Source organism: Dunckerocampus dactyliophorus, chromosome 12 (assembly GCF_027744805.1).
Source record: "Dunckerocampus dactyliophorus isolate RoL2022-P2 chromosome 12, RoL_Ddac_1.1, whole genome shotgun sequence".
Classification (NCBI taxonomy): domain Eukaryota; kingdom Metazoa; phylum Chordata; class Actinopteri; order Syngnathiformes; family Syngnathidae; genus Dunckerocampus; species Dunckerocampus dactyliophorus.
Window position 1 is genome coordinate 6,822,217 of NC_072830.1, and position 26,953 is coordinate 6,849,169.

Sequence of the window (26,953 nt, forward strand, 5' to 3'; positions counted from 1 at the left end):
TGATATAACATTAATTGTGCACACACATTTTGGCCATCAAATGCTGGGATCTCCTTTTGACTGTGTGGGTGTGTGTGAGGGTCAATGTGAGGTGACCAGGGTCAAATGTCATGTGGACATTTTAAGAAAGTGATAAAGTTTCAGTTGCAGCTTCAACATGGCAGCGCGCACTGAGCTTTCAAGTATGGAATAAACGCAGCTGGGGGGGGGGCTAGTTCTCATCCACGCATTTACAAAAGATGGTTGCTGTACAGACTACATTTACAAGTATTAGACCACCGCAATTGAGTTCCCAGAACAGCTCGCTTGCTTTGTTTTTCTTTTTCGCCACTCTCTAGGAACCCTGTTGCTCATTACTGCCACTCATAGGTCCGTTGAGGTACTACATCAGGCTGTGCCATCATAGCTAGACTACACATTACTGTACACATGACCATGTTTTCCTACCATGCGTGGACTCAATATTAAAAAGGTTATTTGAATGAATAGGAAAAGAGACTATCAGGTAAGAGTTTATGCAAATAGGACACTAGTGACCTTATTAAGTCACTATGGCAGCACGCCAGCTCACAGCTGAGCTCCCAGTCACCCGACTCATACAAGTACAAGTATAACTGTCACACACACACAATGCCTTCTTATTTGACTCTAGCAACAATCCGCACACATTCTTGGCTGGATTTGTACGTCGTGCTGGTGTAAAGTCGGCTTTTTCTTTAAGCTGCTCACTAAATACTTGTAAATGACTTTAATTATTTCCTTAAACCCAACACACACAAGACTAGCACTAATCTGACTTCAAATAAAACTAATAAAACAGACAGCACTGAATATTATACAAACACATACATAATACAGTAACATATATAGTATATACATAGAGACATACATATTGATCGATTCATACAAACGTACATACAGGATGATAGATGCATACATAGATCCAGTACGTACACACTCTGCAGCATTAGAGGCTGCTATTGCTTCATAAGCATGGTCCTAATTGATCCCAGATCAATCAGCAAGAACAATAATAATTTGTTGCAACAATAAAATCTTTAATAATAATGATTAAAGAGCAGGAGACAAAAACAGTGGTCCAGGTGACCCCTCGCAGGGTGTGCTACCGCGGTGCATGCTGGGAATATTTGGGATCAGGTAAGCGCCTCCGCTGCATCAAGTTAACAAACAGCACAGCAGAAACACAGGAAAGTGTGAAGCTTCAGGCTTCAGAATAATACGGCAATTGACTTGTACTGTATACCAAATGTCATTTACCCACCTACTACTACTATATATGTAATTATGGCGGTGTGATAAGAGGTTACACAAATAGTTATAGATATAATCATTCTCCTCAAGTGTATTTGCGTTTGCGTTGCTCCACTGATAATATTCGCACTTTTACTTTGAAATAAAAATCGCAGCCGGAAATGTGTGCCAGCTGCTTTTTTAGCATGCTGCTAGCCGTTGTCTGGGATGACAGCAGGTGGATGATTTACACTTGTATTGTTTTTACTTTCACATCGCCTCCGCATCCAGTAAACTGGTCGGAAATGTCCTACGGTATCTGCTAACATCAACAGCCATCAAATAATAAACACATTCATTTAAAAAAAAACATCCTTTCGAAGTTAACAAAAAGACAAAATCCCGGCGGAGTCTGGACTTAGCAGGTAGGCTAAAAATAACTTCTGGTGGGAGTGTTTGTTTACTTCTGCTTCTTGGTCAACAATCACTAAACATATGTCGCGTTTTGTCTGTAAACCTACTTTAATTTGCACCAGAGATGCGCCAAATGTGTCCCGTTTGGGAGGTTTGTGTGTGAATGAATTATTGAGGGCCTGTTGCATCGAGCACGCAGCTTCGGTTGTGTTAAAAACGCTGTAAAATAATGCTGAAACAACATGTATTTTACACGTTTGTCATCTACAAGTGATGTTTCGTGTGTTTGTTTGTTTATTTAGAATATTTAATAACGCCTGAGAGAGCATAAGGCCAATACATTGACACATGAAGTACCTTTACCGAAAATACTACATACCATTAACATTAAAATATTAGAAGTAGCGTATAATACAAACTTGAATAAACATAAACATTTACTATCCCTATGTATTTATTCTTTGGCTCCTGTGCCTATGACAGCCACCCAAAATCTCACAAAAGAGAACACTAATTCTGCATCTTTACAGTATGTTGTTGTTGTATCTGTCCACTTCACATTGGAATAACACAATTCCTGAAGTTAACCTGGTGTTTGAGTAATCCCAAGGACTTTCACTGCACCGTCAGGTGAGGGCCGACACTTCTCCTTGCTGACCCCGTCCCCCAGCGAGCCTCGCCGGCCAGGGCAAGTTGGCTCAGCTGCCCTGGTTCTACCCGCTCCTGACTATCATTCATCCGCTCGCGTGAGGAGCGATCGCGTTAATTAATTTACTTTTCTTGTGACTTGTCTTTATAATACGTGCATGCATGTATTGTCAAGTGAGTGAGCAAGCCATGTTTTTGACTTGATAGATTGTTTTATATCGGGGGTGTCCAAAGTGCGGCCCGTGGTACATTCTAAAAATATAATTTCATAAGAAAACTTAGCAAAATAGAAAATCTGGAAAAATTTTACAACTACAGTCAAAATATTAAGAAAAATGTAATGAGAAAAAGTCAAAATATTACAAGAATGACGTAATATTATGAGGAAAAATTATGTTTGTAGCATTAAGTTGTAATATTAAAGAAATAAGAAGTTTTTTTAAGTCGCTATATCATGAGAAGCAAAGGGAACACAATAAAGTTTAAATTTTTGGAAAATTATGTTGAGGAAAAAGTTATAGTGCATGAATAAAAGAAAACTATTATGGAAATGAAGTCATAATATTTCAAGAAGAAAGTTGAAAAAGGCGTATAAAAACCCCGGCAGAAATGAAAAAAACAGTTGTAATTCTACGAGAATGAACTTGTAATATTATGAAGAAAAATAATGCCATTTTTGTGGAAATATTAAAGTAAAAAAAACTATTTAAGTCGTAATATTATGACAAGTAAACGAAACAAAATAAAGTTGTAATTTTTGGAAAATTTAGTTAAAAGTGATTTCCATTTTGTGCAGCGTTGTGCAGCCCTAATGCGGAATAAAACCAAATGTCTTTCTATGACACTTACTTTCCCCAGGTAGCACCACTTCACACTGTCGCCATGTTGTCAGCGGAGGAGATTCTGTGCAGCACGCAGCAGGTCATCGCCGGGCTGGAGGCGCTAAGAGGAGAGAACTGCAGCCTGCTGGAGAGTCTGCAGCAGAGCCCTATGGCGGCAGTGGTGGAGAGTGGCAGCGTGGAGCAGGAGAAGAGCGGCATCATCCGTCAGTCGCTGGAGAGGATCGAGCTGGGCCTCAGTGAGGCGCAGGTGCCGGGAAACATTCTTAAAGAACATTAAAGATGTTTAATGTGATGATGAGTAGGTAATAAAGTTGTTCAACAGGTGATGATGGCTCTGTCTGCTCATTTGGGTTCACTGGAGGCTGAGAAACAGAAGCTGCGAGCTCAGGTAGAGAATCTAACAATATACACCTGTTTTTTTGTTTCCCCGGAAATAATCTCTACGGTGTGTGTGTCTCAGGTGCGTCGCCTGTGCCAGGAGAACCAGTGGCTGCGGGACGAGCTGGCCGGCGCCCAGCAGCGTCTTCAGGACCGCGAGCAGGACGTGGTCACCCTGGAGGAGCAGAACAGACACCTGCAGTTCATGTCCTCCATACGCAAATACGACCAGGAGGAGGCGCCGCTGGTGAGGCACATTGATGTGAAGACGTTCTAGTGGAAACGTTCAGGTCAGGGGTGTCCAAACTTTTTCCACCGAGGGATGCAAGGGCCACTATATAAACTGTATATCAAGAAAACACTGCATCTCAGCTTTGTGTTGTAGGTGAAAAATATAATTCCCATAATATATTTTTTTATTCCCTAATTTTCCATAATATTACAATGCTATTCTCATAAAATTATGACTTTTTTTCATTACATTGCAACTTTTTTCTTAAATATTGTGACTTTATTCTGTATTTGACTTGTATTCTTGATGATTTTTTTTTAGTTTTCTTGTTAAAATATATTTTTACAATGTGTCGCAGGCCGAACTTTGGACACCCCTGGTTTAGGGGTGAATATAGACGGCGGGCCCAAGCACAGAACCTTGAGGCACACCTTTGTTGGAAAGTATGACAGAGTATTAGGGCCATTGGGAAAAGAAAAAAAAAAGTCGCAATATTACGAGATTAAAGTCGTAAATTTACGAGAAAAAAACTCGTAATATTGTGAGAATAAAGTTGTAAATTTATAAGAAAAAAGGCGCAATATTACGACAATAAAGTTGTAAATTTACGAGAAAAAAAGTCGTAATATTGTGAGAATAAAGACGTAAATTTACGAGAAAAAAGGTGCAATATGACGAGAATAAAGTCGCAAATTTTCGACAAAAAAGTTGGAATATTGTGAGAATAAAGTCACAAATTTACGAGAAAAAGTCGCAATTTATGAGAGTAAAGTCGTAAATTAATAAGAAGAAAAGTCGTAGTATTGTGAGAATAAGGTCGCAAATTTACAAGAAAAAAAAGTTGCAAATTTACAAGAATAAAGTCATAATTTTCCGGGAAAAAAGTCATAATATTGTGAGAATAAAGTCACAAATGTACAAGAAAAAAAGTCGCACTATTACGAGAATAAAGTCATAAATTGAACAGAAAAAAGTGGCGATATTACGAGAATAAAGTTGCAAATTTACAAGAAAAAAAAGTCGCAATATTACAAGAATAAAGTCATAAATTGACGAGAAAAAAGTCGTAATATTGTGAGAATAAAGTCGCAAATTTACAAGAAAAAAGTGGCAATATTACGAGAGCATGAAAGTAGTAAATTTAGGAGAATAAAGTGGTAATGTGATGTTTCATGGTGTCATACGTGTCAGAGGGAAAATAGAGCGTAGCTCTTCAGGAAGGAAGGAAAGTTTCTTCTTGCTTCAGGCAAGCTTTTATTTATAACGTGGCAGCAAAACAGAGCAGTTGAGCACAAACAGATCAGCATGTCGAGCCCTTCCCACGTCCGCCTTCCATACCCCGCCCCCTTCACATGCCCAAGGCCAAAGGTCACATAAGTCCAGTTACGATGTTTTTCTCGCATATTTACGACTTTATCCTCATAATATTACGAGTATTTTTTGGGAAATGTACGACTTTATTCTCAATGTCCGATTATTTTAATACTCCGTTGTAACAGGCATTGTCTGAGACAGCTATGAAAAGGAGGGACTTACATATGTAACATTTGGCCTTGGGAAAAGGTCATATTATGACTCTTGTTCTCGTTTGCGACTTTTTTCTTGTAAATTTACGAGACAAAAAGTCGGAATTTTACTTTTGCCAAAGGCCAAAGGTCACATAAGTCCCCCTTTTTCATAACTGTTTTTATCCTAAATTCACGACTTTTTTTCTTGAAATCTCGGGGTTTTTTTTTTTTTTTTTTTTCAATGTGTCATAGGAGATGGTTAGCAGCATTTGTTAGAGGAAAATATCAACTAGAAAATAAAAGAATGTTTTTCATGTAATTGAAATGATTGATAATAACTTTTCATGTATTGCTGCTACTTGAGCACTGAAATGACGTTTCCTGGCTGTTTGCACGTTCAGGACGACAGGAACACATCCTCCACCAAAGAATCTCTGGACGACCTTTTTCCTGCCGAGGACGAGGAGTCATCACAAAGTAAGACACGCCCGCATGCACGCACGCACACACACACACACACACACACACACATAAAGACGGCATTACCAAAGTAAGCACACTTGTCTGTAGTACCACCTCCTTCCTGAAGGGGCAGCAGTGTGTGACGGTAACAATGTTTGCACTCTCAGTGTCATCCGCACCTCACCACAGCAGCGCAGCCGCCGCGGCCCAGCAGGGCGGCTACGAGATTCCCGCCCGCCTTCGGACGCTCCACAACCTCGTCATCCAGTACGCCTCGCAGGGCCGGTACGAGGTCGCCGTCCCGCTCTGCAAACAGGTCAGACGGAAGCCGTGGTTACAAAGTCGCGCGACTGAAACACGTTGACGATTCTTACATGGAGGGTCACGTGACCGAAGCTCCGCCCGCATGTCCACAGGCGCTGGAGGACTTGGAGAAGTCATCCGGCCACACCCACCCTGACGTCGCCACCATGTTGAACATCCTGGCGCTGGTGTACAGGTGAGGCGGGTAACCATGGCAATGCGACGATCACACACTTGGAAATGTTGCTCCTAAATCTGACTGAACTTTATTTTGTCAGAGACCAAAACAAGTACAAAGAAGCGGCCAACCTGCTGAACGACGCACTGGCCATCAGGGAGAAAACTCTGGGAGTGGACCACCCTGCTGTAAGTTCTTTGCTGTTGTATGTATCACTCACACACACACACACACACACACACACACACATTGAACTGTATGCGTGTGTGTGTATGCGTGCAGGTGGCAGCCACGCTGAACAACCTGGCGGTGCTTTACGGCAAGCGAGGCAAATACACGGAGGCGGAGCCCCTATGCAAACGAGCGCTGCAGATCAGAGAGAAGGTGAGCTGAAGCCCCCCCAACCGTGCCCCTCACTCTTACACACGCGTACCCTCCTCCCGGCAGGTTCTGGGCACGGATCACCCCGACGTGGCCAAGCAGCTGAACAACTTGGCGCTGCTGTGTCAGAACCAGGGCAAGTACCAGGAGGTGGAGCAGTACTACGAGCGCGCCCTGCACATCTATCAGAGCAGACTGGGCCCCGACGACGCCAACGTGGCCAAGACCAAAAACAACCTGGTGAAACTCTGTGGGGTGTGGGAGTCACGTGTCACGTGATGAGACGACCTTGCAGTTACGCTCGCCTCACTTCCTCCTTCCGTTAGGCTTCCTGTTACCTCAAGCAGGGAAAGTACCGCCAAGCAGAAGCGCTGTACAAGGAGATCCTGACCAGAGCGCACGAGAAGGAATTTGGATCTGTGGAAGGTGATGATGATGATGACGACACATTTACTGTTGGAGTGAAGGCTTCTCAGTTTGTTGTCAACGTTTTGCCAAAAATGACCACCTCCGTTGTCAACCTTAGTTGTTTTGTTTCTCGTAATATTGCGACTTAAAAAAAAAATTAACTTTTTTTCTTGAATATTTACATTTTATGCTACTAAAATGACATTTTTCCTCATATTATTTTCTTTTCTACTTTTTCTCGTTAAATTTGTTTTTTTTTCTTAATATTCGGACTGTATTCTTGTAAAACTACTGCTGATTTTTCCTTTTTTGCTGTTTTTTTTTTGTTTGTTTTCTTATTAAATTATATTTTTAGACTGTTCCGCGGGTCGCAAAAGGCCCTTGGGCCGCACTTTGGATACCCCTGGTTTAGACAGTTCCTGTCTGTCGTCCAGGTGACGCCCGGCCCAGCTGGTCGGGTGGAGACGACGCCCAATCTCGTCAGGAGGGTCCCCTGAGGCGCAGCGGCTCCTTCACCAAACTGCGAGAGTCCATACGGCGAAGCAGCGAGAAGCTGGTCCGTAAGCTGAAGGGCGTTGGCATGGAGGATGCGGCTCCCAGGAATGCTGGGTAAAAGCTGGGGCTTTCTTTTACTTTTCATGAAAAAAATAAAAAAAACAAAAGGTGTGCGTGTGACTTCCTCGTCTGCAGGATGAAAAGAGCCAACTCGCTCAACGTTCTCAATGTTGGTGGAGGAGAAAGTCAAGATGGCGGCCAGGTGAGGAAAACAACGTGATAACTAATACCAATGCTTTGATGTGCTAACAAACACCTCAAGTTGAGCTACAACATAGTGGCGACTCCACAGGTTTGTCAGGGCCAGTTCGGTGGTTCTGACACCAACATGAACGACATTGTGTGCTTTTGTTTTGTTCCTCAGTCACACTGCCTGATGGACCATCGAGGACTGAGCTCCAGCACGCAGAGCCTCAACAGGAGAGGATCACTAGGCACCAGCTAACGTACACACACACACGCACACACACACACACACACACAGTCTACATTGAGGGTCCATTTCCATTCACATGAGTAAAAAAGTTAGTTTTTTTTTTTTGGTGTGTTTTGGTAGCCTGCAAACACAAAATATGTCTCAAAGTGCAAATTTTAAAAAAAAAACAAAAAACGTTGTGGTACTTCACAACCAAAACAACAATGCAGGATGTTTCTGGGCCGTCACATGACTTACATACGAGGAATTTTTGCGTGTGTGTGTCACATAGAAAGCGGACCTGAGATTTCATTACATTCCAGGTGAGGAGACAATCATTTATCCTGAGTACGAGTTAAATATAAACTTGCATTTCAGACATTTTAGGTGCACCTTCACTGATATTGGCGCGCACTGATGCATCATGACAGTTTGTCCAGCAGAGGGCGTAGCGACTTTAAATGATTCCTTTAAAGAGACAAACGTTTGCACAATCAACACGCGACCAAATGTTACATTTGCTTTACAAGTCCACGTGTATACGTCTTGCCTTTCAAGTAATGACATATTTTCATATCTCATTTAAGCTTGTTTACATATCGACAACGGAACATATCTTGTAAGTTTTGACTTGCTAAGGACGGATTGTAGAAGCTTTTTGCACATTTACGCTGCAGCAAAGGACAATGGAGGCGGGCTGAAGTCAATTTGGAGCTCAGCTGCAGTCAAAAGTTTGGAATTCTTAATTCTTATTTAACGTTTTGAAAGCTGTGATGCCGCAGGTTGTGGAAATATATATTTATATACTTTAATGCTACGTAACGTTTCTATTCTAGAAGACTCTAGTTTGTCACTTGGACTTTCTGGAAGTTTGGAAGATGTTTTTACAACATGGTTGTAGGTTTTGCTAAAGTTAGTCGTTTGTGTTTTCTATTGGAATACAGTATGTTGGTGGGAAATTGAAATAAATGTTACTCACTGTTTATTGTGGATCATGATGATGTGTGTTTTGTTTGTAGCAAACTATCGGCTATAAATTCAAATACAAGACATGGTATAAAGTGAACTGTACAGCGGCAGTAGAAAACTAAACAGTAGAGTCTGTATGACAGACAAGGTATTGATGTCCCTTTCAGCTCTGATGAGCCATCTGAGCGATCTTCTTCAGCATGTCCTCCGACTGCAGCTGCTCCAGTGTCAGCAGCGACAGACCCAGTTGGTCCTCCTGCACAGCAGGAGACGGGACGGTTAGCGAGTTGATGACGGACTTTATAATTTGTGTTTGTGTTGAGCGTGACCTGGCTGAAGGGCTGAGCCATCTGACGCAGGAAGTGCTTGGACAGCTGCACCGTCTCGTCCACGGTGAGGTTGAGGCTGCCGTCGTTGATGTGCTCCTGGATCCAGCGAGGAAGCTTCCCGCGTTTGTCGGCTCGGGCGTAGCGCTGCGGGGAGGGAGGAATGTTATCACATGACGACATTTCTGTCCAGCAGCAAGCGCAAATGTGTCACATGACCAGGAAACAGATTTGATATTTGAGTTTTATCATTGACTACTTGCCGACTGTGCATTTTAGTTGACGCCACAATCTAGGAATGAAATGATACAATTTATGGATAAATCATGATACAATTTTTGGTAGTTATCATAATTCACATTTACCGTGTTTGGTTTCTGGTGACTTGGCGCTTCGAATTTCACAACTTCATTCTTACGTTTTTCCAAAAATATATTCATAAATCATGGTGTTTTGTGGTTGATTACAGTCCATTATTAGGGGAAAAAATAAATACATTTTTAAAAAAGGCCAAAAAATACAATTCAATTAAATATCCCTAAATTAAGAATTTTCAGCCACAAAATGAAGTCAAAACTATTCAGCATTCAGAAGACACATATCACGTCTTTGAATGTAAGTATTCTACACGGTCACTAGGTGTCAGTAATGTTACTGTAATGGGTGAGAGAGACACACAAGCACCAGACTTGATCAGCGGAACAACAGGCTTCTATTGCAGTTTTGAATGATCTCACAACAGGCACAATCATCCCCAACACCGGCTACTGTTGCGACCATAACCCACAGCTCCAACTCCGCTTTGCACGTTCACTCAGCTCATTTACGGCAACACACACGAGAATGACTTATTTATGTCTTAAATGGATTATTATCGCTTATAATGTGTACTATATTGGGTAATATGAGTGCAAAGCTGACTATAGGGGTGTTACTTCATGTCTAGAGGGCTCTAATTATGTTAAAATCTGTATTTAGAAGGCCATAAAGGGATTTTCTATGCTCATAACTATGAAAACATCCCATTATAAATAGGGAGTCCTACTTTGCGGAAAAGCACTGATCACGGTCGCGTCTGGAACCAATTAACCACGATCAATGAGAGATTACTGTAATTACATTTTGAAATGGTAACAAGGTTTATCTATAAACCGTTTAGAGACTGAACGAAAGACACGTTTACCTTGTCAGCAAAAATCATGAGTCCGTAGTCCGTCTTGCCTCGGATGGCTCGGCCCACGCACTGAGCGGCGTGTCGCATGGCGTCAAACGTGAGGAAGTCGTTCTCTCGGATCTGGAACTGGTCTCGTAGGTACTCCAGACGGGCCTGGGCGAGGCAGCGACGCGTCATGTCGATAGATGTGATTGGTCAAATGCAAGCCATCGGTATAGATGTAAAAGAGATAGATCTGACCTTCAGTATGCGACTCTGCGTGTAAACGTACGGAACGCCAAACATGATGACAGCGCGGCCGAAGTGGTGCACTGAACAAACAGGAGCAGAACTTAGAAACCGTGATGTGTGTTATAGTTGCACGTTTCTGAGCAGGTACCAAAATCGATGCCCTCTGACACTTTCCCTCTGGCGACGGAGAGCAGGATGGCTCCTCGGCCGTTCTCGCACGCCTAAAGAAGCAGAGGCAGACGTCACAGGTGAACAGTCTTTGACGGTGATGATCGATGGCGACATCTGTGACCTCCTGGTACTTCTCCAGCGCCATGCTGGTCTCGGCGGCGTCCTGCGTCTCAATGAAGATCAGCTTGTTCTTCTGAATGTTCTCCAGAATGCCCTGCAAACAATGAGAAGTTAGCATGACGCTAAACGCGGTGCCATGAGAGATGGCCTGAACAAACGCTGACCTGTTCATACCAGGATGCCACAATGTTCTCCATGTAGACATAGCTGGTGAAAAACGCCACGATGCCATCGGGAACGACCGCAGACATCTCCAGAAGCAGGTTGCCGTAGTTACGAATCACAGCTGGAACATTTGAATGTTTTCTTAGGATGTTTGACGCTAGAATAAGATCTTTCTACGCACCAAAATCCTCTCTGGTCTCAAACTTTGAGCTGAGAGCCACCTGGTCGTTCCCTCGTCCAACAATCTGTGAAGACGAGACAGGATGAGAGCAGGTGGGCGCGGCGCCATCACTGAGAGTGCCGCGAGCGGCGCACACACCAGCGGGCAGAGGCAGGTGCGTGCCAGCGTCATGGTGAAAGACGCCATGGTGACGGGCCGGAAGTCCAGGATGCGAGGGTAGACGTCCAGCGGAGACAGCGTCTGGCCGGGACAAAAAACACTTGAGGTCACAAGGACAAACCCAAAGCTCGGAGAGGAGGACGAGCAGCTTACACCCGAAGTTATGATGACTGACTGGAACCTCTGGAAGACTGGCTTGATGGCGATGGACGGGTCCATGCAGCTGAGGACGAAGAAGACAAACCTCAAGTAGGCTGTTACTTCCACCAGGGTAGCAAATGCATGCTAATTGCGACACATTGCAAGTTTTTTGCATTATGGCGCCATCTTAGTGTGCAGAGTACATGTAGGACGTTTGCATAATAAGCCTACCTGAAGTGCAAGATGGGGTTGGCGATGGTTGGCGTCCTGTCTTCAAAGGGCTCGATGATGATGGTGAAACCTTTAGAACAAGAAGATACCATCAAGACATTGGCGGCTCAAGTCACGCCATGAGGATGTTGGCAAGCGCACCTTGACTGTACGTGCTGACCAGCGTGGCAAAGTTGGAGATGAGCGTGACGGCGGAAAAGTCGGCGATGTCGGCGATCTCCAGGGTTCGCAACAACGACTGCAGACGCTCCGCGCAAAACCTGCACAGGAGACGCGCGACAGGGGTCCAATGAAAGATGGATGGAGTGTCACGTGACAGGAGGCCACGCCTCTGAAAGGTGTTGATGCTGGGAGACCTGAGAGGCTTGCGGTCGATGCAGACTTTGTCAAAGATGTCTTTGAGGAACTGCGGGGCGCTCTCTTGAACAACGTGCTGCACCCTCAGACGAGACTTTAAATATTCCATGAAGCGCCTCAGGAAGCCCACAAAGTGCTCTGCAGTGCGGATGGTGCCCGGAACCGCCTCTGTCACCAACAGCGGTCCAATCAGTACGTCGGGATAATGACATTTTTTTTTTTTTCTTTATGCAAGTAATGGCGCTCCTACCTTGTAGGATCTCATCTGGCAACACGGGATTGGCGAGGTAGACGTCCGTTTCCCGGGCAACGTTGGCCTCCTTCAGGCCCTCCACTAGTCGCCTGTACTCCTCCTTCAGTTTGGCAGCGTCCGTCTCCTTGATCCTGTCACATGATGACAGGAAGTTGAATGACACAAGGTAGATCGTGTGGACAAAAGTACATTTTCTTCACTTTTCACTTACTGTTGGTGGAATGTGTCCCAATACTTTTGTCCTAATCTATGTAGTATAGTTTATGTTTGTCATCCACAAAGTACAGCTGATATTCATGTTCATGGCTAAATGTAGACAATTTTACTATGGAGTATCAGCTGTCAAAATAAGATACCATTACTAAACACAATGGAACCTCCGTTTTCATAGAATTTGGTTTTCTATAAAAAAAAAAAAAAAGTTGCTAAAAATGTCTCGTACACTCTCTTTGTTATCATGCAAGCAAACAGTGCGCCAAACAAACTGGTCGAGTGCCCAAACAAAGCATCACCACATTGGTGACTGAAAAGGACGGGTTCTTCCAGAGGAGGGATACTATAGACAGATTGCGGCCAGGGAAAAATGTGTGTGTGTGTGTGTGTGTGTGTGTGGCTTGTTTATTTCGTCATAGAACACACACATACAACTTGTAACGGTCTCCTTCCTTCCTAATAATAATAATAATAATAATAATAATAAACAGCACAGTGTGCTGATGGGGCATTCAGGCGCACTGCCTATTTCTGTGTCTGAGACAAATCTGGATGCCAAAAAAGTTGCAATAATTGTTTCAAATTGTATCCTGCTTGTAAAACTATAATTATTCTCTGTAAAATGTGTTGTGTTAATATTTTTGGATGTCTGGAACTAACTCAATCGATTGACATGATTTCTTATGGGAAAAATTTATTTGGTTTTCATCTGGCCTTTCGGAACGGATTAATGACGAAAACCAAGGTTCCACCGCATCATTCTGTCTTACTTGTGTATGGTGCTCTGGAGCATATCCACGTTGCCCTGACAACGGTCCAGTGTCCGCCTGGTGATGTTGACGCTCATGGAGTCAATGCACACGTTGTCTGAGAAGACAAACACATTCCGTGAGGTGTGGAATCTCACGGATAGACACAGTCGCAGGTTGTTTTTTTTTAAGGCAGTACATAGTCTTGTCCACTAGGTGTCACTGTGGGCCTTCTTGCCGCCAGTGCCTGTTCCTAGCATGAAGACCACAAACGACATTCATAAAAGAGCCGCTGCATCAGCTCTGTCAGTGAATCCCGACACGCACCGATGTTGTGCGCCTCATCAAAGACCACCACAGAGTCCTTGGCCAGTTCTTTGGACACCAGGTCTGCTATCTTGGGGTCCAGCAGGTAGTGGTAGCTGTACACCACGATGTTGGCGTGCAGGATCTAAGAGAGAGACAATGTTACTGGTGTGGGATCCAAAACACTGCGGCATTCCTTCACTTCCTGTTGGACGGAGCGTACAGAGTAGCGTGCCAGGTAATAAGGACACCAGCCTTTCCTGCGGCCAAAGTCCTTTAGGTCATCCAGGTTATAGATGCCAGCGGGGAGCGGAACCTGTCGGCCGACGGCATCGAACTCCTGTAGGGAGGAGCAAAGAGTTTGTAACAGTGGTGTTGGTATGGAGGCTGCATGTGCACGGAGCTGCGTTGGTACCTCATAGAAGCGACAGGCTGGCAGGTTGGGGTTGCTGTGACGCTGGGCGCGGATGTACGATGCCGTCAGACTGTGACACTTCCCATCTACCTCCTTGCCGAAGCGCAGACTGCTCACCTGGAAGAAAGCGAAAGTCCCGATGTGTGCTTCCCTTTTCCCACGAGTGTGTCTTTTCCTTTGGCTGACATGATTGGTGGTTATAGCGCCCCCTCCTGCTGTGGCATGCTCACCTCAGGGTGGATGCAGAGGTTCTTCCGGGAGGAAAGCGCCAGAGCCAGGAAGTTGTTCTTCTCCCCGGTCTCTTTGGAATAAAACTCCATCAGCTTCCTGAGCTCCTCAACCACCTGAACACACACAATCAATTAAGCCCGGAATATTCATGTCTGTACGCTCACATGATTTGAACTCACCTTCTCAATCTCAGGAACCGTTCTGGAGCAGTAGATGAGCTTGGTCACATCCAGGGGGAAGGCCTGAGGAGGCAGAAGGTCATAAAGCGAAGCTCTCTGGCAACGTTCACTAGTAAGGAACTCTTTTGTACAGCAGGAGCATCACTCACCCTCTGGTATGCAACAATGAGGGACAACAGGGAGATGGTCTTCCCTGTTCCTGACGGCATCTCCAGGACGCCATGACCCTGAACGTACATGGAAGACAGAATCATTGGCCACATTATGAAGTGATTATTAAGGATTGTTCAGGGTTTTTTATTTGTTAAGAGTACATGAAGGAGGGAATTGCTGCAAATTAAAAATACGGCAATCACATAAACACTGCAGGATCAAACCTACATTTTTCTTTGCTGAACACTTGACCGTAATATTTAAACACTATTTTCGAGCATGTGAGGCCAAGTGTTTCACAATGACATTATGAAAAAATGTACCTTTTCATTTTGACAACTTTCTTTGGGGCAAAGACGGACATCCCTGAGGTCTGGCACCTATGGTAGCCTGGCAAATTTACTCTTTTTTCCGTGAACATGCATCATTTCTCTCATGCAGATGTTTCATTGCCTTTGTGTGTTTTGTATAACAATTGTGTTCTGAGCGTTTGGACGTTGCTGCACGTTAGCCCCTATCAGCCACCGTACAAATCAGCTTAACTTGTTCCAAACCAGAAGCTGATCTTCCACCCACCGTATATGCTGTTCAATACATTCCAGGTATATTTTGCTCTCCCACCTTAGCATCTAGTGTCCTCTTCAGCTCCAGCATGTAGGAGTATTGCTCGGGATAGATGTAATCATATGGAAAATACACCAGCAGGCCGTCGATGTTGAGCCTGAAAAAAATTGTTAAATCAGTCCGACTTGTTTTATTTGCGTTAGCGTCGTCAAAGCTAGCAAAAGATGCTATGCTTTAGCACGGCTGTGAAGCTGTGCAAACCGCGACTAGCTGTTCAGCTAACGGGTGAAACATGAGGTTATAAAATGACCAGAATCACTCACTTCATTGTTGCCGAATGTCTCCTCTTCTTTGACGGCCACGTTAATTATTTTTAAGCCCTCATTGACAACTTTGTTGTGAGCGGAAGCCGGTTTCTATGGGCTTCTTCGTCTCGTTGTTAGACTGTGACTACGTCAATTTGTTTATTGCCACCTAGTGTATGGGAGTACACATTGCGCTATATTACTACAGTAAATGTGTATCGTTGTTTTAGACCGAGATGTTTTGATAAAGCGATAACGATACAATTTGTGAATTACCGCTCACAGTTTTGACCAAAACGTCCAGATATAAATCTATTGATGAAGCTATAACGCTAAATACACTTATATGGAATTTATTAGCCCTCAGTTTTCACAAAAACGTCCGATGTTCGTCGTATACTGCCCCCCGGTGGTCAGATTAAGAAGTGCAAATACATTTGACGAGCTTTGTATTTAATATTTTTCTGTTCAAGACCTTCAAAATTTAAACGACACATTCCCTTACGTGCAATAAAAAACTTAAGTCTTGGTCCACAATTTTTTTGTAGTGGAACATTTTATTGACATGAATGTATACAGCACAGCAGTGACACTGAACATTAACAGGACCAGAAGAGCTCTAAATATAGTTTGAATAGAATAATCATTTTATGCTTCAGTCGTTTAGTTGAAACACAAGAATAAGCATTCTAGATGATCAACTACACAAGATCAATGATGAACTTTAGGCCAATATAGACAAAACAGAAAGAAATAACAGTTTGTTTGCGGAACAACTTAGTTTGACTTTACTGCAGAGATGATTTGTAAAAAAAAAAAGTGTCATGAGCTAATAACAAAGTTGTACGACATGTTATCTACATGTGTTGACAGCTTGTTGACGGTGACAACATGGCTGCTGTCGTCTAATGGTGATTACATGTTGCTGTGAAAAAGGCGCCTGAGGACCAGCCTGACGCCTCCCACTCGTCCAAACGTCCCTCTGCTCAGTCTGTCATTACGTTGACGCGCCGCCTGGCGTGTTCCTCACAGCTCACAACGGTGGTCCACGTTCTTGTAGCGGTCCATGATCCTTAGCACATCCTCCAGGATGGAGGGGCCTAGGTCCAAGTCTAGACCCACCATGGAGTCTGAGCGCGGAATGCTGGAGGAGGCAACAAGGCGGAAGTGACCACATGGGGAATCGCTGCGATCGCTCCTCAGATCCTCGTTGCTCAGGCCGGCATCAGAGTCCAGACTGAGGCCTCGTTGGGCGTCCAGGGGTCCGCAGGTGTCTGACATGGACTCCTCTGACGACGCCTCTGAGAAGGAGCCCGAGGAGGGGACCAGCCTGCGGATGGTGGGTGAGACTGAGACATCCCGGCATGGCTCGGCCGACGAGTGGCATGGCAACGTGGGGTGCTGCTTGAGGCTGACATTTGCGGGCTGCAGGTGGCGCTGGGTGGGGTCATCCAGGTGCAGGCGGGGGGGTTTGGGCGGGGCTTGTTCATGGGCGACAAAAACAGGCATGGAGATGGTGGACTTCAACAAGCCGGAGGACGAGTGCTCGTAGTGGAAACCGTTAAAGGAGTAGTCGTGCCTGTTGGAGTCCTGCTTGGCTGCCGCGGTGTCCTCCAGCTGTCTGTCCACACTGTGCGAGCGCACGTCTCCGTTGTTGGCCCGTGCCGCCAACGGCAGCATATCCATCTTTCCCCGCAGGAAGCCCACGTCCCCAAACATGTCCCCCTCCCCCTCCGGCCCCACGTGGGCGCTGTGGCGCACGTCGCCCAGCGGCGGGCTGATCATGTCTCCTGACAGGACGTCGCGCAGCTTCAGCTTCTTGCCTTTCTTGGGCGTGGTGGTCTTCAGGTAGATGGGAGTCTTGACGGGCATCCTGCGGGGCTCCTCGCCGCCGGACACCTCAGACGTGCTCAGACGCAGCGGGAGCAGCCAGAGACACAACCACTGCGGCGCGCACAGGTGCTGGTAAGACGACGCTTCGCCACCCAGGACGGCCACCCGCAAGAGAATTTAGGTCAGAGGGGGCGGGGCTCACGCTGACATGCGACTCCCGAGGAAGACCTTGACCTCAGTCAGAGACACCTCAAACGTGTCCAACATTGCGCCTCGTCTTCTTCAAGAGCAGACTCTGGAGAGAGAGAGTTGAGTGGGTTCAATCACGTCGATGGCATGTGAATGTTCACACCAACATTTGAGCTGCTTTCTCCTACTTTCAAATACTTTTCATATTTTTAGGACTAAAAGGCAACATTTAGCTTGGGGTTGACCCCTGACTCATACATTTGTGATTATTTGAAAAAGTAAAAAAGAAAACATCAACATTGGTGACTGGCTTAGAATAATCACAACAAAGGTGCCCTTTATACAAAACTTGTTAATAATGTTCATATCGCGATACCGCCTCTGACCCCGCCCCTAGCTAGACAGCCCAACACTTGGCGACGACAACTTTGTAAAAAAAAAAAAAAAAAAAAGAGGCAGGCTTTGCTACACATCTTTTAAAAATTAAAGGCTAGTAATTGTATGAACCTTTGCAAGAATTCAGTTTTTTAATATTGTTCTTTTTTTATTCAATGATCCCTCTACTGGAAGATTTGCATTTATGCCCCCACTTTTTACCCTCAGGACCAATTTGGTCCTCATTGACTCCCAACAATAAATCTGATGAATACATCCTCCACTTGGAAGACAAAAAAAACAGGCAAGCTTCACTACATATCTTAAACCAAGGCCTGGAGCACTGCCAACTATGTCAGTCAGGTACAGACGAGGCAGCTTTATGTTTATGTTGCTTTTCTCCAACGAATAGGCTAACCTAGCATGTGAGTGTGACATAACACACACGCACACACACACACAACACTACCGAACACCGGTACTGTTTATTTTATACCAATTCTGAGGTACCAGGCATCGGTACCGTATCGGCTCAAGCGTGAAAGGCACCCATCCCTAGACACACACGTTGCGTTGCGGGTGGAGCTGACTGCAAGTGCTGTTATACAACACCCTTCCAAATACACGACCTGAGAGACCTTTAAATGTGATGAAGCACTTCCTTTCAGAAGCAGCGCTTCTTCTCAAACAGGAAGCTTCACTCATAAATCTGTGAGACAGCCAAGCAGACGTCTTCACAACCTCTGACCTCTTTTCATCTCCCGGTCTTGTCGGGAGGTGACACAATGAGGGCGCAATATTTACGAGCCCTGCTGGAGGTTTGCTGCTATTTTAGACGATACTTTAAAAAAAATAGTCAAGCCCCCGAGGTTGGAATCTGACCAAGATTTTGGCAGGAAACTCAAAGGATGCGCTTCAACGAGGCGTGTTAAGAGAAGAATACAGACAGGAATTTCGTCACATTCAAAGTAGTCTGACTGCATGGTCACCATACGTGTCCTCACTTGGTAGCAATGTTAACATTTTATACTTGTAACACTGCTTCACTTCTTTTTACACTTAAAACATTGCCTGCACACTTCTTTACAGCTTTTTGGATGGTCACAGCTTGACCCTGGAACAGACTATTTCTATTTACCCGATCTCCTGGAGATAAAAGCGCTCAGACCCACAGCTTCTTGGTGTTCACACGCTGCTCAGCCTCCTCTTCTGGAGAACGTGCGTTAGTAACTTCCTGTCAGCACATGACGTCAAAGCACTTGGCGATAAAGTGATGAAGCGCCACCACAGACAATCAGCAGCCCCCCACCTCTTCACACACCTCCTCCACCCTCGGTGGGGGGTGTTATGTAAGAGTGACATCACCAAGGTCCTCCTGAAGTCTCTGGACTGGACCTTTAGTGGAACACTCCTTTGCGGTCTAATCCACGCACAGTCACGCTATTTCCAGCCAGCTGGCCCCCAAAATAAAGACGAACGCGTCCAAATACACTGCTCTAATGAACTCAAGTTCCTCCTCCCCACTTTCACAAGATCCTACGGAGTCCTGACACTTCCTCACAAAAAGGAAAAGTGTTCTTCTGTCAACGCGACGTCATAAATAAAAACAAACACGAGACAGTTGCTCAAGAGACTGACCCCTTTGTCGACGTCATAAAGGGGGCGTCACAATGTACACAACCACAACTTTTGTCTTTTTGTTGTCCACATAATTTGTGACAAAAAAGGCCAGCATGTCGAACCTCCCGCCACAAAATATCTGTCGCTGATATTTACCTACAAAGTGACGCGTCTGTCCAACGTCATCTTGCTTTCTCTTTTCCTTCTTTTTTTAAATGAAAATGTTCCTTTCGCGGTCAAGCAATTCTTCCGTGACAAGAAGGAGTCCACCTGGACGTAAACCTCTTAGCGCTGTGACCAGAAATGAAGTCTCTCCGTCTCTGGACCAGCAAACTGGATCAGCCAGGAGGGCGTGTCAAGCTACACAGTTACAAGCATAGCACATCCGGTTAGCGTGTTAAAAATAAAAGCACGACTACTTTGGCGTTTTATGTCATGGCTGGGAGACTGATTTCCGTTACTAATTCTGTTTCATGTCAAGTCTGGGCTTTATTTTAAACAACTTAATAGCAACACGAGTGGCTTCTGCCAATTCTATGAACACGTTGTTTTATCAATGAACACGTTGTATCAATGAAGTCGTGTTTATTTAATTACGTCTTACGAGACGTCTCAGCCTCCGGTGTGACTTCCTGCCGACTATAAACGCTAATGAGAAAGCGTTGACTGCATATACAGAGGATTAGCTGAGGTTATTGATCCATCAGGTAAAAGGTGCTATAATGCTAACACGACTTCCTTGCTCAAGTGGTGAGAAACCTGGATGATGTCTCCTTGCTGGGGGGAGGTCGCCGCAGCGTTAATAAAGCTTCTCCTTCTTTCATTTGTTTATCAGGCCAACGCAAACTGCAGGCAAAGCTGAGCTAAGTTAGAAAAACAGCACCTCAGTGGACATCCTCCTCCTTAGAATCACATACTCAGCAAAACACTCACCAGGCAACATGATGATTATGATGGTGATAATTCTGCAGGCATGAGTCGTCAGCAGGCTGGCTTAGTTTAAAGATCCTGAGGGACTCCTGGAGAGAAAATGAAACCCACACTTCTTTCACGTGCAACTTTCTGCTCCAAGGCATCAACAACATTGTATCCTTGACAAAATAGCAGTGTAGAATTGCTCCATTTCTACATCACAAAATCACAGCATTGCAACCTTGCAGCAATGCACATAAAATCCCAGCATTTCTGCATTGTAACATTGGTGCCTTGCAGAATCTTAGCAACGCATTCCAACATCACAAAATCGCAGCACTGGAATCTCACAAAATCACAAGGCCACAGCATTGCAAAATTGCGGCACAAAGCATCGCAGCCTTTCGGCGTTGCAGCCGCGCAACATTGCAACGTAGCTGCATTGTAACGTCTGCACTGCAACGTCACAATTGTGTACCCTCACAACATTGCAGCCTGGCTGCACAACAGCACAAAGCATCGCAACCTTTCAGCATCGCAGCCACGCAACATCACAAAATTGCACCATAGCTGCACTGTCAACAGAAGTTGTTGTTGCTCACTGTCAGGAAAACATTGCCCCCTAGCTTTTTGGTAGAGAATTGCAAGTCACAAGCTCAGCCCTCATCTAAATCCCAATTCTTGAAGGGTTTTTTTTCCAAAAAGTGACGCGATAAATACTTTTCCTGTTAATTACATGAATGGAAGAGAAATTCCATGACTAAATCAATTACGGTACATTTTGGGGAAAGTAACTAGTAACTAATTACTTTTTTCACAGTCTCAACATTGAATTTGCTGGTCAACTCGAGCGGCTTTCCATGTTTCACCTGTCCACCACTGAAGGTCCATCCCATGAGCATGCAGAGTGTTTGCCTTGAATGTTTGAGGCTGCCTGGAATGTGATAAACACACAGGCTGTCTGCTCCAAGTGCTTACATCACACATGACATCAGCTAAATAAATCAAGATGTAATCAGTGCAGACCTCCACCAGGCCTCATGGCGAGGCTCCAGCCCCCACCCCAGGTGTCACCGCACACTGAGCCCGCCTTCCACCCCGGAGAGGCTGGAAGCTCTCCAGCCCTGCATCGAGGAGGCCCATAGAAGTGTTTTCCAGATAAGATTTCAAATGCAGAACACTTTAAGTGTTGTTGTTGTTCCTCAGGATGAGGAGGAAGTGGAGGGAACACAGGAAGAGCAGGAAAAAGGAAGCGGGCAACGTTCGTGCTGGCCTTGTAGCGTTGGCATCGTGTCATTTCAGAGCAGATCTATGTTCTGTCGCTCTACGCTGTTCAGCAACAGGTGGCGTGGATCCGTCCCACCTTGGGACCTCTCACAAGAAGAATCAGAACATCAACATGTCCATCGAAAGCACAGCATCGCCAGCCCGCAGAGCTGCAGCTGGGACAGTGTGTGACATCATACCCGGGAATTCTGGGAATCTGTGAGTCAGCCTTCCATGTGCTTCCACTTTGCGGGGATTGCTGCAGACCCTCGCCCACTGGGACTAAAACAGAGGAGGAAAAATGGACTCAGGAGAGTCACCTCATCTCTGCTTAAAATGTGTTAGCATTCCCTCCAGGAACGAGGAGGTTAAACACGGCTGACAGGTCCCATATTACAGTATTTTTCACCAATTTCAAATTGAAAGGTCCCACAATCGTGTAATGGAAGGGTGTTAGCCTTATTGCTGGAATTTAGACAGTTTGAAAATGCTCTTATCTGCCTGTAGCTTTAATGCTAATGAGCTACGTTTGTCCACGCCTCTTTCCGACAGAGTGTAGCTCCAACTTATCCATTCTGCACTTGTTCAACACAACACATGCCATAATCACGTACAACAACGTAACATTAAGGAGCGGGACAGGAGGACACAAACTTTACCAACCCTAGCATAGCTATGTGATGCTAAAGTGTTAACATTACACAAAACAGCAACATCATGCTAGGTTAGCTTATTCGCTGAAGAAAACCAAAATGATTAAAACATACAACTCTCACGTCTGTAGTTGGCACAGCTCTAGACTTTAGTTTAAGGAAGGGGTGTCCAAAGTAAGACCTGAGGGCCATGTGCGGCCCACGGCTGTTTTTTTATTGGCCCGTGGCACATTCTAAAAATATAACTTAACACTTAACAACAAAAAACGGAAAAATTTGAAAAATCAGCAGTAATTATACAAGAATAAAGCCAAAATATTATGGGAATAAAGTTACAATATTACAAAAAGAAAATTTACAAGAAGAAAGTTGAAATAGTTGGAAAATAATATAAGAAAACTGCAGAAAAGACAAAAATGTGTTAAAAGTGTTGAATTATTAAAGAAAAACATTTTTTTAAAAATTAAGTCGTAACATTATGACAATACAATCAAATAAGTTTTCATTTTTGGAAAATTACGTTGTGAAAAAGGTTTTATGGGAATAAAGTAATAAAATTACAAGAAGAACATTTACAAGGTTACTTAGGTTACTTATGAAGACAGTTGAAATATTTTGGGAAAAAACAAAAGGACAGCAAAAACCTATATCACAAAGTTGCGATGCAGTTTTTATGTTGAAATATATGTACTGTAACTACTTAGCATCCTTTCATTATTTTCAGTATATGACCCTTGCTGGAAAAAGTTTGGACACCCCTTTGAGTAGCAGTATCATGTCATGTCCACTAGATAAGCAAGTTTTTCCTTCATGACATCACGAAAATTTGCAAGTTCAAAAGCGAGCCTTGCGGCACCTCTTTTCTTAAAAGTGAAGCTAGCAAGACGATAGCGGGAGACGCTACATTTTTCTCATGTTTGGTGCTCATGAACAGACATTTTATTGTTCGAACATGTTTAAAAAAGTTACTTTTGCATACTAGGGCGCCTTCAAAAAAAAAAACAAAAAACAGTGCGGCGTAACAAGGGTAAAATTAGACAAAAAAACTTTGCCTAAATGTGGACACTTTCTTGACTTTTTCCACAAGTTTGTTTTTCCTAGAGCGAGACAACAAAGGATGATGTCAGCGAGAACGCGGGATGTCATAAATGTGTCGTTACACACAGATGTACACACACACACACACACACACACACACACACACACAAGGTTACATAAAAGCATGATATCACAAATGAAACACACACCATCAACATGTGAAAATAATTCCCGCTCCTTTTCCTCGCATTCGGTCCGCCCTTCTTCCGTTCCCACAACCCCCACCCCACCTCCCGCAATCGCCTCCTCCGTGGGGGTCGTACGGAGGGGTCACAGCCCCCCTGTGACAAACATTCCGAAATAGACGAGAGGAGGAAGAGACGAGGGGAAAGCCGACGCCTCTCTGCTTGGCCGGAGTCCAATCCTCTCAGTGGACATCTTTAACTGGCAGCCGGGGTGGGGTGGGGGCCAGTTGGTAAGGGGTCGCAATGGGGTGAAAGGTCAGAGTCAAACTGTTTTAATGTGTGTGTGAATGACAGTCCCAAGTGAGCTGGAAACCTTCATAACTGGAAGGCAAACAAACATCACGTGATGTGATGGAACGCTTCCAGCTGTGTGTGTGTGTGTGTGTGTGTGTGTGTGTGTGAGATGACAATAACAGGCATGTTCCTCAGAGCAGGGAGGAGTTAAAATCCCGTGTCAGTGTGTGTGTTCGGGAACATTCCGGGCCGAGGTGGTTTCAAGTTGGCACTTCACAACAGGAAGTGGAGATGTTGCTGTTGGCGTCGCCGAGGAAAAAAAAGAAAAAAGAAAGTGCTTCTCCTGAGTCACCCAAAAACTGCACACAGGGTAGAAGAATCTGCTGCTCCATATTAAAAAAATATCCTTATTGGAAAATGTCCACATTTCCAAGGAGCTGGTCCAGTGAAGTGACCCTCCTCTCTGTCCACCAATCAACACACGCTGCACTGTATCTAGCCCCACCCCTTTAGGGACCCTACAACTGTGCTTGGTACGGCAATGCAAAGGTGGTATTTTGGTACACTTCACCACAAAAACAGCGCATCAGCTGTTTATCACTGTATAAAGGTGTGTACAGTTGGCAAACACCACCTGATATATACATATATACATATATATATATATATGTACATATAATCATAAAATCATATCTAAAAAAACTAAAAGACAACAGAGAGAGACATGAGCTGAAAGAATGACTCCATACTAAGATGCAAATGTAGGCCGGATGCTTGGATTTTGACGGGAAACAAGTTTTGGCTACTTATGGGAATGATCCATCAAAGAGGAGAGGGCATGTGTGTGTGTGTGTGTGTGTGTGTGTGTGTGTGTGTGTGTGTGTAGCCATTGTCTAAGCATCACCGCAGTGACGCCTTTAGGAGGAGACTTGGAAGTGGGAGTCTTCCCAGGAGGACGAGCAGTGACGGCTTGGAGTCTGCCAGACAAGACAATCCCGGCCATCTCAAACAAGCACACTTCCAACATCATGAGGCCACGCCCCCACATGGAAGACGTTACAGTAAGCCTTCGAGAATTTGGCATAAAGACGCTGTGCCTAAAATGGAACACTTGCGTCAGTACACTTACACTGTTTACTAAGTGGACTTGTTTCCTGAGTGCACATTTTGACAGCGTAGCGCTGTCCCAAATCCATTACAGTAGTGTCATTGCGCAACATTTACCTGCTTTTTCTTCTTCTCCCTCCCCACCCCCTTTTTTTTTTTTTGCAATCGCTCAACAACATTTGGTTCGCGTGATAAAATATGAAATAATTGGCATTAAAAATGAAATTTTTCAACATTGTTTCAAGTTTGTAAAAGTTTGTTCGTAGTTACGCTACGGTACGTAGCCAAGATGGCGACATTGGAGGGTGCAAAGTGTCCACCATTTTGACCGTTTTGAGTGCAGCATCCAGATGCTAGCAATGCACGGCGCTTTGCAGTACTTCTCAGTGTCAAACACACGTAAGCATTCAAAAGACTTGAGTTGGAAGATGGAAGTGTGCCATTCGAAACACAGCACAATAATAATAATAATAGTAAATATTAATAATCACATTGTTATTGTTATAATAAAAATGTCATTGTATTTTTGTAATAATACCAACTATTATCTTATTATTATTACTATTATAAATATAATAATTGATTAATATTTATTATAACAAATTATATTTATAATAATATAATTCATTATCTTTTTTAAAGTATAAATATAATATATAATTTATTATTAACAATACAAAAAATCTACAAATATTAATATAATACATTATTATTGTTATATTTATAATATTTAATAATATAAAATCATAACATAGGATCACTGGAACAAGACAGCAGATAAACAATCTATTATAAAAATTACATTTTTTTAAACCAAGTTTTATTTGTGTTTTTGTTTTTTTTTAAAGCCAAAATATTTAAAAAACGGGAACTTGTGTTTGTCGGCCACTAAGCCAGAAAAAATAGGAATATTAACGTACTAAGGAATATCAAAGCCATGCTGAAAAAAAAATTAAAATTAAAAACTTAATGGAATGTTATTTTTGCAAGAAAGAATAAAGCTGTTTTTAAAATAACTTTAATAAAGTTGCTTCATAATATTATAAGACTTTATTCTCATGAAATGATATATGTGGTATAATTTAATCACTAATAAAATATTCTTGTAATTTACTGTACCATTACAGCTTTGTGTAAAATGACTTCATATGTTTGTAGTTAGATGTGGTCATACAGATAGCTTCCTGTCAAGCAATGCATTACTTCCTCTTGTGACTGTGATGTAGGAAAATTACCCCCCCCCCCCCCCCCCCAATGTCAACAGTGTCTTGCTTTGTCCAGCAAGAAAATGTTGAAGTAATCCTCCAGTGCTCTGTAGTCCTTGCTATATAAACTCTTCTCACACTCGTCTTCTAAGCAGCAGCAGAAGAACGCAAGAATTTGCACTAAAGCTGAAGTGACAGTTTGACTTTGTGGTTTTAGTGTTTATGACTTGGGTATCTAAAGCCTTAAGATTGTAAAATGATGTTGACGTGCAGCCAGTGGAAGCATTTTGTCTTCCAATTACTGAACAGAAGTGTGTGTGTGTGTCAGATGTATAGGCATGCATTACACACACGCATACCAGCAAAGTGATGTCACTGTGCTCAAGTGGGCCCCAGACACGTTGAAGGCCACAATCCACACGGATGTGTTCTCTGTTCACATTCTCCGAGAGACCACCACGGCACACTCACTGGCCACTTCGTTAGGTCCACAATGTAAACACAACTAATACAAGAGCTCCGTCAAAATGACAATGATGGAATGCTCAGATTTGATTGATACTGTCCAAAAACAGCACTGGGTTCCTCGTTTATTGGGGTTAATTGGTTCCAGACGTGACTGATAAGTGAATTTCCACAAAGTAGGATTCCTTATTTATACTTTAAATTGAATATTTTCATAGTTAAGAGCATGGAAAACCTGTTTAC

The 26,953-nt window shown here is 43.8% G+C and overlaps 3 protein-coding genes across 11 annotated transcripts; 1 reads left to right on the top strand and 2 right to left on the bottom strand.

Annotated features, from left to right (window-relative positions):
• The first annotated feature begins 1,436 nt into the window (after positions 1-1,436).
• Positions 1,437-17,020, top strand: klc3 (kinesin light chain 3). Of its 2 annotated transcripts, none has more exons than XR_008573244.1 (14): positions 1,437-1,676; positions 3,172-3,402; positions 3,478-3,543; positions 3,616-3,780; positions 5,675-5,750; positions 5,903-6,051; positions 6,152-6,234; positions 6,317-6,404; positions 6,499-6,600; positions 6,664-6,837; positions 6,924-7,023; positions 7,440-7,762; positions 7,925-8,006; positions 14,561-17,018. XR_008573244.1 is itself a non-coding variant. In XM_054795231.1 (14 exons), the coding sequence occupies exons 2-14, from the start codon at positions 3,196-3,198 to the stop codon at positions 8,003-8,005; spliced, it is 1,533 nt and encodes a 510-aa protein (XP_054651206.1). In that variant the 5' UTR covers positions 1,438-1,676; positions 3,172-3,195; the 3' UTR covers positions 8,006-17,020. The 2 variants fall into 2 exon arrangements, 1 of the variants encoding a protein (XP_054651206.1); XM_054795231.1 differs by having other exon boundaries at positions 1,438-1,676; positions 7,440-7,614; positions 7,696-7,762; positions 7,925-17,020.
• Positions 6,590-15,726, bottom strand: ercc2 (excision repair cross-complementation group 2). Of its 6 annotated transcripts, XM_054795216.1 has the most exons (23): positions 15,587-15,726; positions 15,321-15,420; positions 14,696-14,773; positions 14,547-14,609; positions 14,367-14,480; positions 14,137-14,253; positions 13,945-14,061; positions 13,743-13,866; positions 13,437-13,533; positions 12,451-12,584; positions 12,200-12,368; positions 11,985-12,103; positions 11,844-11,913; positions 11,625-11,694; positions 11,451-11,552; positions 11,313-11,376; positions 11,131-11,252; positions 10,968-11,060; positions 10,824-10,896; positions 10,685-10,755; positions 10,454-10,597; positions 9,274-9,417; positions 6,599-9,200 (listed from the first exon to the last, which is right to left on the bottom strand). In XM_054795216.1, the coding sequence occupies exons 1-23, from the start codon at positions 15,589-15,591 to the stop codon at positions 9,108-9,110; spliced, it is 2,283 nt and encodes a 760-aa protein (XP_054651191.1). In that variant the 5' UTR covers positions 15,592-15,726; the 3' UTR covers positions 6,599-9,107. The 6 variants fall into 6 exon arrangements, 5 of the variants coding, with proteins under 5 accessions (XP_054651188.1, XP_054651189.1, XP_054651190.1 ...); XM_054795214.1 differs by having other exon boundaries at positions 6,594-9,200; positions 11,985-12,368; XM_054795215.1 differs by having other exon boundaries at positions 6,595-9,200; positions 11,451-11,694.
• zgc:154093 (uncharacterized protein LOC777623 homolog) lies at positions 16,093-19,950 on the bottom strand. Of its 3 annotated transcripts, none has more exons than XM_054795235.1 (2): positions 19,746-19,950; positions 16,093-17,696 (listed from the first exon to the last, which is right to left on the bottom strand). In XM_054795235.1, the coding sequence occupies exon 2, from the start codon at positions 17,438-17,440 to the stop codon at positions 16,595-16,597; it is 846 nt and encodes a 281-aa protein (XP_054651210.1). In that variant the 5' UTR covers positions 17,441-17,696; positions 19,746-19,950; the 3' UTR covers positions 16,093-16,594. The 3 variants fall into 3 exon arrangements, with proteins under 3 accessions (XP_054651210.1, XP_054651208.1, XP_054651209.1); XM_054795233.1 differs by having other exon boundaries at positions 19,742-19,947; XM_054795234.1 differs by lacking the exon at positions 19,746-19,950 and adding an exon at positions 19,104-19,724.
• Between the last annotated feature and the right edge of the window lie 7,003 nt (positions 19,951-26,953).

What these genes read in the sequence shown, in the direction of transcription:
- klc3 (XM_054795231.1), top strand. Translation starts at nt 3,196, where the DNA reads ATGTTGTCAGCGGAGGAGATTCTGTGCAGCACGCAGCAGGTCATCGCC. An exon ending in TGGGCCTCAGTGAGGCGCAG is followed by an intron (nt 3,403 to 3,477) that starts GTGCCGGGAAAC and finishes GTTGTTCAACAG; the next exon opens with GTGATGATGGCTCTGTCTGC. An exon ending in GGAATTTGGATCTGTGGAAG is followed by an intron (nt 7,024 to 7,439) that starts GTGATGATGATG and finishes TCTGTCGTCCAG; the next exon opens with GTGACGCCCGGCCCAGCTGG.
- ercc2 (XM_054795213.1), bottom strand. An exon ending in CTCCAGAGCACCATACACAA is followed by an intron (nt 12,585 to 13,436) that starts GTAAGACAGAAT and finishes ATCATGTGACAG; the next exon opens with GATCAAGGAGACGGACGCTG. An exon ending in TGAGACCAGAGAGGATTTTG is followed by an intron (nt 11,253 to 11,312) that starts GTGCGTAGAAAG and finishes CAAATGTTCCAG; the next exon opens with CTGTGATTCGTAACTACGGC.
- zgc:154093 (XM_054795235.1), bottom strand. Translation starts at nt 17,440, where the DNA reads ATGCCCGTCAAGACTCCCATCTACCTGAAGACCACCACGCCCAAGAAA.